Below are 11,542 nucleotides of genomic sequence, written 5' to 3'. Positions count from 1 at the left end.
TATGATAACATAATAATTGTACAGTGTGCAATGGCTAGTCTGGTTCCCAGACCAAAATATTCTGACTATTCCTGACGAATCTTAGGGGTAAACACCGGTAAATAGGCCTAAATCCATCCGCCGAGCTCATGAATAAAAGTTAAATATTCTATATTAGAGAGTTCTGAGAGCCATAACATTGGGGAATTGAAGAGATATGGCAATGAACTTCTGGCCCGGACCGGACTTGGGGCTTTCAATTGCAATTGGGCTCGAAAGTGGTGCTATTTTGCCATGTTGTGGAGGGATCGTTGTTGATCATGATCTGTGCAGCTTAAATACCTCTACGGTTTCCGTACATATTCGATGACTTAATTAAATCCGGTTCACAAACCGAACGTCCATTGTTGGGCATCGTAACGCAATTTTCGTCCTAAAAGAAGTCCATCTTTTTCAATGATCCATCCACCCCAAAGCAAAGTATAGTGACTTTCAGGTCCAACTTTAAGCCCCGAAATTTACGTTCCAAGTCCGGATATATATGGATACCTTGGGAACTTCTTTGCCAAAAACCCTCCAGTGCCGCTGCCATTGGCCACAAGACTCTCTTTTAACTGCTGAGCTGAGGGCACTTTGATTTTGTCGACGTATGCAATTTTCGGCCTATTTACTGGTTTGCAACCGGGCCAGAGTTTCATTGCCATATCTCTTCAATTCCCCAATGTTATGACTCTCAGAACTCTCTAATATAGAATATTTTGAGGGTATAACTCTTATTCATGAGCTCGGCGGATGGGTTTAGGCCTATTTACAGGTGTGCACCCATATGGCTTTCATAAAGCTAGGCCTTGAGCTTTGCTGAACACTGTACTGAATTTGCTATGGATTTATCAGTTCTGCTAACATTAACATTGAGCCACTCTGCACAGTGACGTATTAAGGTTAAATTTGCTGTGGCACCCGGCCCTATATAGGTGTCATTTACCGGATGGACCATTCAATGGGTTTTGAATCATCACAGAAAGCTCTTCGGGCACAGGTATAAAAAAAAAAGGAGCTTGGACACAAAACAATGAAATGGACAATCTATCCAGAAACTGATCCCGCGGTTAATGCAAAACAAAATTTCTGAAATATACAAGCATCGAAAGTTTTGAACCGTTCGACGCAAATTTAAACCCACTTCCTACTTTCTTTGATCACCCCGCTTTCTGTATGTTTTGCTGTGAATATGTCATTCCACTTCCTGAATATTCTCGCATGGCTGAAGATAAATATGCTCCATTATTAAGGTTCAGGTTTCTCCTTTAAATGAGTTGTTTGTTGTTTCGAAAATTATGATCTATTCGGGCGGATACGAAAAGGTATCTGGACTTTATCCCTCATTATCAAACACTGAACAATCAAGAAGCAAGCACCGAGAACATACACGCACATACAGTGAGAGTAATTATTAATTACGTTTGAACCAGAAGCCGGTGAATTGCAAAAGCTGTCGACGGCTTATCAGGCGAACGCTGATAAATTTTGAAATATTAAAAGAAATGATCCTTATTTTTTCGTACAGAGGAAAATATTTGCTGGCACCAGCGTTATTTTTTCCATTAATCTGGCACTTTTGCAATTTGCCGACACCAAAAAAAGAAAAAGAAAAAAAGCAAAAAACAAACACATACACACACAAACAACCAACAAAGACACAAAACAAAACAAAATAGTCTATCTAACGACGCATTTGCTCACTTTATCAATCAACGGCTTCCGTTTAATAACTGGGCACCTGTATTTATGATTCATTTATAATATTATGCCCTGCAAGCTATCACGATGAAACGGAACCTTATTGACTTCGCTCTTGTAAACTGAAGCACCCTATATAAACGGTGGATTAGGCCCCAAGTCATAAAACCAGTACATATCTGCATATAAAATCTAAAATAATGTATATAAGTGAAAACAGTCAGTCTTTTACAATACTTTGCGTGGAGAAAACCAAAGGATCAAAAATAAAATCAGTCTGAGATCAGGCCTATTTTTTTTGTATCGAGCTTTTCAGTACTAAGCAAAATTAATTTGCTCACAAAGCCAACATTTAGTTGACAACCTGTCACAAGCTATTTACATTCTTTTTCACTCGTCGATTGTTTGCTGAGCAGAAAAGTTTCTTTGCTTATTAAATTGGCAAACATTTCGAAAAAAAAGCCACATCAAAATATAGCAAACACCGCATCCACTTGTGCCCCATAATATTATTCTATGATTATGACAAAATTTAAAGGAATTAAGGCAAGCGTGCAATCAGCATAATGCCGCACACGTATAGGCCCCTATTGCTTTACAAGAGATTTGTGTAGTATGGGTATTATGAGAACAAAATAGAGAAATCGTAGGTTAGTAAATCTTCCCATAATTATAATTTAACACTCTTGCGTCCACCTGGGCACTTCTAATTGTCTGGCAAAACGTTAATATTTAACCAAGTCGCCAAGTAAATAATTTATGAACAGGCCTATTTTAACCAAAGCGTGCTTGCTATTCTGTGACGATGTGCTATTATTCGAGATTGTGACTTATCAACTTGAATACAATGGTTAGGATCTGATGCCATTCTGGTTGCGTTTATAGCTTGATCAGCCACCTTCTTTCGACGAGAGTTTACTCATTAAATTATTTGTGCATACCAACATGGTAACGTCTGCTATCCGACGACGATGGTGTCTTTGCGTCATGGCTGTTCTTTGCGTCTACAGTGGGACAACGTACGGTCAAGGTACGTTCGTTTCCTCCCTCGCACGCATGCACCCCTTTCTATTTCTATGCATGGTGCTGTTATTTCTTAGTCTCTAAAGTAGGATCGCTCGGTCGGCGAAAAATAAGAATCCAAAAAAATTGCAGTTGAACCCGTATACTGTAGATGTATACTGAGTGCTATGTTGTCTCTTGTTTTGTTTATTGCAATGAAATTATCAAGGGCTAAATAACAATCTTCTTTTGGCAAGATTTAACAGGCTTTCCGATTATAACTGCAGCAGCGCACTCATGTTTTGGCTGTAGTGACAGCCATGACGTAACAGTAAAGCTACACCTATTATGAGGAGAGGCAACACCCTCGCATCTTCTGGGATTGCATTGGTTGCCATGGTTGCAGACCAGTAAATAGACTGCCAAAGACCTCAATGATAACTACGCACACTTCCAAAATAAATATTTTAAAATACTCACAACTCTCCAAGATGTTTGAGACACACATCAAATTAAAGTTTATTTCTTTGCCTTTCATTATCTGTTCACTTTCTTTGGGGGGGGGGGGTAACTTATGCCATAGACATTTGGGGAAAAATTCCATCCAAAGATGATCACTCCTAAAAGTGGTCCTGAAGCCCATTGCCATTTTGGAAAAAAAGGATGCCTATTGCCTACGCTCCATGGCAAAATAGAACAATTTTAGGGCCTAATTTCATCCCAATTTCACAGAAATATACGAGCTGGCAGTTCTCTGCACGGTTTCCGCCCTTCTTCTTCTTCTTCCTTTTTTTTTTTAATTCTCAAGTTCATGGCCCTGACAATGCTCTAATACCGGAGAATTTGAGGGCACGCAAATCGTGATTTGGCCTGCGTATTACTATTAGGCAATTTCGGGTCTATTTTCTGGCCTGCACCCTTTAATGCCGTGCTTCGAAGAAAATCCGATATTGTTTTCCGTAAAGCTTTTCAAATAATGCAGTGCCTGATTGCCTGAATTTGATATTCTTTTTTAGCTACTTTTTTGAGGGCTGATTCCTTGTGAAGTCTTTTTTTTTTCTCAAGGACGCATTACGAAAGATTGTTTATGCATAATTTATGAGAGCCACTTTTCCTCTTATAAAAGCCAATTTCTGATTCAAGATGTTGCAACCATGTTTTATGTAGGCCTACGCATTCACACCGCCTTCAAGAGGACGAGCTGATTACTATAACACATATAGCAAGTGACTACCCGGACTCAAACCTACCGATTTCATGAGTTAAACCTTGCTCTAATGACAAAACTTGGTACCATAATAATACCCTTTGAAATCATTTCTCATAATCATGGCATCGTTTGGAAGAAAACAGTTGTTGGAGTTGGGTTTTTTTTATCAGTGTGACCGCGGGCACACGTTTTGAAAATTTGACGATATTCGTTAGACATGTACTGAGAGTCCACTGGGATGTCAACGTCAACTAAGCAACAGTTTCCCGAAATTTCATTGAATTATTTCATTAATTAAAACAGCAATTTCGTTGCCACAAACGGAACAAAATACACAAAGCATATATCCTATTACCTTTAATTAAACCGCGATCGAAAACGTATCCCCACATAATAGCAGCGTAGTTACACTATACCTGAAATGATTCAGAGACATTATATGCACCGTGGCACATGCCTTCCTTTCGAACTCGTGGAAAAACATATCGGCTATGCATGGGTGTGGGCTTGCTATATCGACATGAAAACTATGGTTATTAAGGATTTTTGTCCATTTAAGGTAATGAAATTTCACATTAGCGTATGCAGAATCAAGCAAACAATTATAACTTGTTGTTTGCAGTTTGAAGAACATAATGACTCAGAATATACACAAAGGGTGTGGATTTGAGGAAATCCGCAAATAATAATTGCAAGTTGCCGGGGTGTAATAAAATACACATTAAACGTATGGTCATTTTAAGGGCGAGACATACAAAAGTTTTCTTTTGGCGTGGCATCACCGTTCCGTTGATCCGTATTGTCAAGAGGTACTTAAATCAAGAGGTACTTAAATATTTTTTTCCCAGTGATATTCTCAACCCATATTGTATATTCACATAATAACACCTTTCTTTATCTTTCTGATGCATAAAGGCGTCTCCGTAGACATATCGCTTTATAGATATGATCATGAGTAAACCTTTGTGTGTTGTTGATGTTGTTACTAAATTAAAATGATACAGAGCATGCACCCTCCAAGATGTCGGCTGGGCAAAAGGTCTATATCGCCTGAACAGTCGAATTTGCGTATGTATTATAGCAGCTGCAGATTGTACGGACAAGATCGTTTAGTGAGTGGGGAGCAACGATGTAGAGACTGTCAATAACATGATTTCGCAAGTCACTTAATTATGTTCAATATTCAATAGTGTCATGTAATTTACATGTTGTGATGTTTACATGCAACATCCAATATCAAAGGCATATTTCTATTGCTAGTATCCTGCATTTTCAAAGAATTGTATATGACTCCTCCATGCTATGCACTCTTTGTATCCCTAGCCAGACCCACTTGAAAAGCGGTCAAAATTGTAATCATAATCGACCTTTGAGTCTCGGAATCAAGTTAACAATGCCAGGAATTTTGTGCAAACAGTTCCTCCCTGATATTTTGTTTGCAGTTTTGAATGTCAGAGTTCGTTTTAATCATTCCTTCGAGTTTGGATATTTTGTGGAGCAAGCAGGACTGTTATATGGGTTTTAGATATTAATTATCATGTTTTTAAGCTCTAGCAGGAGCTTTTACATGTCACTTGGTGGTCGGTCGGTCGGTCGGTCTGTCTGTCTGTTCCCGGAAAATTGACCAAAAAATATGATGTTCCATGTGTGCCATCGGCGTCGCATTTTCAGCTCTGGCAGGGATCATTTTGATCGATGTCATGCAAGACTTTCATGAAGACTTCTTGCAACACGGCCAGAGCTTATTGTGCACTCGCACTTGTTAATTGTAATACGGTTTTCGTGCGAATCTCTTTTTGTCTGTCTAAAATGTTTAAATTTGAGCCAAGGATCTGGCAGTTAGACGAACGATATCATATATTATTCATAGCGCGTGGAAACCGGTCCTTAAAAACGAAAACGATCGTACTACTATGTACCAGACAAAAGAGTGCGCCAAAAAAGTGCAACATTCAGAAAACAAATAATCAAAACTGTTTAAAGCCTTTTTTCTTCAATGAAATATATAGTACATTAAAGCCTGACTATTTCTCAATCCACTCCTTTTTACCCCATTCCATTTGGGTCCTTAGATCCAGAAATATGGGTGTAAATTATACTTGGGCCACTCTCACCTGTAATGTCACCAATTTTGATGCCTATTCAATGGCTCTTCAATGGGCAAGTGCACTTGCCCCCCCCCTCCAATTAAATTGTCTGTGCCCCGCCCCCCGGTGCCCCCTCCACAGAAATACTGATAATGTCCCTTTTCCTTCTCCAACCAAAAAGGGTTTTTGTAAGTTGTATTTTTTTAGTTAGCATCATAGCGATGCATTATGTGGCCAACTGGGAAAAACTGCAATAGGACGTTTACGATAATGTGCCCCCCATGATATTCTGATGCCCCCCCCCCTAAAAAATCCTAGCTACGCCACTGGTATTGGTACAATCATTCGTAATTCAGGTCTTCCCGGAATCGACAGTGCAGGAACGGAAAAGCCATGTCTATAGGCCTACTTGCTGCATGCTGTGCTCAACAGAAACCACAAAATATTTCAACATTCGTTTGGAAAAATGGATTTGTTGGAAGGCAGTGCGACTTTTTATTTTAAATGAGACTATGATTTTTTTTTTTTAGCGCCGCCTACCTTCGATGAGTCCCCCTGCGTTGAAGACATCTACATAGCGGCAGAAGACAAGTCCTCGGTGGCTGGTATCGCTTGGATCGTCCCCTTGGCCAAAGACAACTCTGGCCAGCGCGCGGCAGTGACATGCGACAAGGAGCTCATCTCTGGGCAGTTCAACCCGGGCTCGAACGTGGTCACCTGCACGGCCGTGGATACACGCGAGACGAGCTTGACAACCCAGTGCAGCTTCGAGGTGCACGTGCGTAAGTATCGGTGGAGGTTGCGGCAAGTATGCATTCAAGTGCACCTTAATTGAACATGAACAACCGAGGACAATCAGATCCTCGATATGATCATGATATGATGTAGCCCCACTTGTGTGGCCTCGGTATTGCTGCGCTGTACGTTAGGCCACACGTCTGGTTTCCCAACCAACTGACGAGTTTTCTGGCGCATAGGCCTATGGCTCGGACTCCAGGAAGATGTCTAAATTTCTCGAAAAATTTGAAGAAAGATTACCTAATCTACCCGGAAGGCAAAAGATGAGAAATCATAGACTACAACTATATACAGTGGTATGTAAAAAAAAAAATGCCACTAAAGGTGCGCCAGAGCTTGGACTAAACTCCTCAAAACCAGACGTGTGGCCGAACGTACATCGCAGCAATACGAAGGCCACACAAGTGGGGCTATTATGATGAAGGTGGCCACAAGTGGAAATTGTGCAAAAAACCGATGGGGGATTTTCCCTGCCCAAAAAAGTTTAAAGAATAACAAAACCGTGATAGGAACAAAAGGGATCCAGTCCACGACTGAGGTGTTTACATATTTGAGTTTGTGTCCTTAATTACCTAAACTTGGCAGTGAAATGTCATTGGAAGTCTGAGTTATATCACCCATTGTCCACATGAGCACTGTCTCTGATAACTGCAGATTAATGCCACCCCACGCTCCAGCCAATCGGAGTCGACTCAGTAAATCGTGTCGTCATTTCATTCCGAAATCAGGACTAAGTTTTTGGTTGGTTGAAAGGAATGCAGTGTTTTGTAGTACAACAACGGCCGGCCGGGCATATACCTAAACACCCGTTCGGGGCTCTAAGTTGCTTGGTGCAGTGATGTAACATAAACATTTGTAGTGTTTTCAGTTTTCTTTAACACTTAATTAAACAGTACAGGTCACTATGTCTGTAAATGGGGAAAAAGTTGAAAAGAAACACGCATCGGAATGCTGGTGCGTAGTTTCAGCAAGTCACAAGATCTAGCTTTTTTGTTTTGGCTTTTTCTATGAAAAGTGCATTTGGTTGTCAATTAATTACCCTGACCCACCCACCCACAATTTCGAAAAAAAATTATAAGTATCGAAATTTAAAAACATTGAACATTTTGAATGGCACCTAACATATTCCGAACACGGCGGGGAGCGTAATTTTTATTCCTAGGAGGGTTAGGGGCAATGTCATGAATAATTCATGTTTATCCAACTGAACGGACAACGACATCAACAGCATTGTTGTTAGTTACTCAACTAGTTACAATACGTTAAAGCATTTTAAAGAACGGTTGTCGTCGAGCTACCGCACAGTAGCCTAGTGGATAGCGAGAGGAGCTATGGATACAAAGATCCCTGGTTCGAATCCACGTCGTCGCTGCTCATTTTCATCAGCTATTTTTCTTCTCCAAATTTATCACTGAGATAATTTTAAATTAAGGGGAAAGTAGAACGAGAACCTAAGTCTTGCAATGAGTCAAAGGAAAAACTGAATTATTCATGACATTGCCCCTAACCCTCCTAGTCCTAGGGAAAAAAAATACGCCGGCGGGGAGTCGAGAGGGGTTGACACCATGACGACGCTTTTGGTACATTATGCACACCAATCAGACAGCAGAGGGCGCTATACTCGGTGGCATGCACACGCGTCGCGCGAAGGATGAATGCCCTATCATGCATCGCAGTCTTATCACGTTTCTCGTTCGGAATAGAGACTGCCCACTAACCTTCCCGAATTGTCTTGTCTTTTGGTAGTATAACTCTTCCTTTTCAAATTGATATAAAAAAAATCCGACGGTAGTGTGGTTTATTCCGTGTACAAATGTACGATGCCTGTGTAAATATATGATAGACAGGCGCGGTGTACGCAATTAAAGATAGTGGATATTTTGCCGGAGGTAATGACGGCAAACTAACGATTACTAAAGGTTTGCCGGCGGCAATCCATATCAACAGAGGGCGCTGTACTCTTTGAAATAGGGCTGAATTATAACATGTATTAAATTCCCATTAAAAGTTGTGTAGCACGTTTGGTGTAATGGTTAAGCAAAGCCTGGCTCTAGTAAGCGGGATGACTCGCGTTCGATTCCGACCGCACCACATTTTTAAGTTTTTTTTTTTCATCCCCAAATAAATAAGAATATTCTTCTTTTATTATTTTAACATGTCTCAAACATTTTTTGCAGATTATTACATTTTGTTTTTCAGATTTGTGGCTCTGGAGGATTTTTTTTAAAAGGGAAATAGGCCTAAAGTCCGAAATTATAAAATGGTCTGAATCCCATCTTGTGAATACGAGGTAACAACGATAATTTTGGCAAGGAGCCAGACTAAAACTTGTCACCGGAAAATGTTTAAGTACAAAAAAACAGTAACTGCGCATGTTCAGTGCATATCCGGCAAACTAACGTTTACTAAAGGTTTGCCGTCTCCAGCAAAATATACACTGCCACAATTAAACGGAGGTGGAGTATTATCGCGGTATGCGACAAGCGGTTTTTATAATAAGGCCAAAAAAAAAGTCTCTGGTTTCTCTTTCTGGTATGGAGCTTGCCCAAAAAGTGGTGCGGCGACGTGGCTTTTTTTTTTGTATTTGTTTTTTTTTTGCTTCAAATGTCGGCTGATGACTGCAAATGGTGCCCGACTAAACTTAGTGCAAATATTATGGGAGACCAGAGAGGCCACATAAAGCTTATTCTCGATCATAACCCCCTCTAAAAACACGTTAAAATTGTGTAGCAGCAGGATTCCAGTCAAACCAGTGAGTTAGGCGGTTTTGAGACATCATCTTTCATTGAAAAAAGCTTTTTCATTTTGCTGACGCGCATTGCCATGGCGACGCGCGCGCATACCAGAAACCGGAGACTTTTTTTGTGTGGCCTAATCTAAACATTTTTATTCATAGTTAATGTTTGACCAAAACATCCCCTGAGTAAAGTTTGATATTTTCCCTGTAACGTTCAAGTTGATTAAAGACTATATGCTTGCAGGATGATTTCTTAAAACCCTGCCCTTCCCCTCCATCGTGTCTATGGTTGAACAACATAGTCGTATATATTCTATGGCCTGCACTGCTGGAGTGAACTCTCGAGCCACAATTTACTCCAGTGTGGGCCATAGACTAGGGCTAGGCTAGGTTTAGCCCAGGTGGACTCCCTTTCCTCCCTACGTTACGTTAGTCTTAATGCAATGAAGACGTCGTCCAACCTGGGCTAGGCTAGGTTTAACACAATTAGGCCTACAACTTGGAACTTGAAAGTTGAACGCATATCGTATAGCCTAAAACAACATTCACACTAAAACAATAATCCGTCTCCCCCTGCAGTTCCGAAGTTTGAAGTGGGCTGTCCTGCTCCCATCATTCAGAACGACACCACGGTGGACTTCACGATTCCAAGGGCCGTAGGGTCTGGAGGGAAGATGGCTGAGGTCACGTGCAACAAGAATAGTGGTGATTCCTTCACTGCAGGTAAAACCACTGTGACGTGTACGGCAACGGATGCAGAAAAGAACCTGCAAGCAGAATGTTCGTTTGACGTGACTGTCGGCATTCGTAAGTTTTCATCCATAGCAATTCCATTCGTATTTATATGAGAAAAGGATACCACTTCAGCGGTTGTGTATAAAGTCTATGGAGGGTCAAGAACATTTTCAAAGTATTTCCCAACAGTTTCATGTTGAAATTAATAATTAACTATGGAGAGTCAAGAACATTTTCAAAGTATTTCCCAACAGCAACAGTTTCATGTTGAAAGTAATAATTTCATCATTTTTGTAAAAATGACTGACCTTAATATTGAGATGATACAGTAGCGTATCCAGCTTTGGATGTTTGTTGGGGGGGGGGGGGGGCCGCACATCCATGCTTAAATGTAGACATTTTTTTTCTCCGGACACTTGGCCTCCATAAAATCAAAAGGGGGGGGGGGGCCTGGTATGCTCTTCAAAGCTGAACATTATTATGCATACTGCAAATTAAATGCCCATTTCACGGCGCATTTAAGTCTTAAATAAATTGTTCAACCCTAGCCCCCACATTCGACTCCAACTGCACGGATTTTAATGTCCAACCAACTGCTGGCAAAAATGAAGCGGAGGGAGTAACATTACCGACGCTAACAGCTACACAAGCTAATGGAGTTACTGTGACCGCTGTATGTCGGCAGGCTGATAGTGAGACTACCTTTGTTGGTGGGGAAACAGTCGTCACATGCACAGCTGCAGATACTACGGAGCCAACACTGATAACCACGTGCAATTACACAGTTCGAGTCTGTGAGTATTTTTATCGAGTAGATTTACGTCCTTCTTTTGATGCCTCACCTACCTGTTTATTACTTGATTCACGCCATTGCTTAATTGTTAGTAAAACCAATAGACTCTTGCACTGCGGGTGTCTCGGAGGCTGTTATTTGTAATATTTTAATATAATAATAACAATGAATGCACAAAATGTTTACTCATATATATCAGATCCACGCAATACAAAACCATATACAGGGTGAGTAAAAAATAGTGTCCCTTTGGATAAGTTCTCTTCTCCCATAAAACGGGAAAGGTAACCAGTGTGTTCTCTTCAGCCAACATTTAGTCTGGGTATTGACCACAGTCAGTAAAAGTTTTGCTGATATGCAGCCATGCGTGAAAAGGATAGAGGCCTTTCTTTGTGACTACCACAAAACACCATATGTTCAGAATATAGGCTTGTTTGCTAATCAACACAATTAATGGCAAC

The 11,542-nt window shown here is 40.6% G+C and overlaps 1 protein-coding gene across 1 annotated transcript in view; it reads left to right on the top strand.

Moving 5' to 3' along the window:
• Positions 1 to 2,664: 2,664 nt before the first annotated feature.
• LOC119740602 (hyalin-like) overlaps positions 2,665 to 11,542 on the top strand; it is a 31,628-nt gene continuing 22,750 nt past the window's right edge. The window contains exons 1-4 of the mRNA XM_038215960.1: positions 2,665 to 2,749; positions 6,549 to 6,800; positions 10,133 to 10,360; positions 10,837 to 11,082. Coding sequence (XP_038071888.1) covers positions 2,665 to 2,749; positions 6,549 to 6,800; positions 10,133 to 10,360; positions 10,837 to 11,082 — 811 coding nt within the window. The remainder of the gene's footprint in view (positions 2,750 to 6,548; positions 6,801 to 10,132; positions 10,361 to 10,836; positions 11,083 to 11,542) is intronic.

This window comes from Patiria miniata, unplaced genomic scaffold, assembly GCF_015706575.1.
Source record: "Patiria miniata isolate m_02_andy unplaced genomic scaffold, ASM1570657v1 HiC_scaffold_5, whole genome shotgun sequence".
Lineage (NCBI taxonomy): Eukaryota > Metazoa > Echinodermata > Asteroidea > Valvatida > Asterinidae > Patiria > Patiria miniata.
The sequence above is the reverse complement of the archived record's forward strand: the minus strand, read 5'-3'. Positions and strand labels throughout refer to the sequence as shown.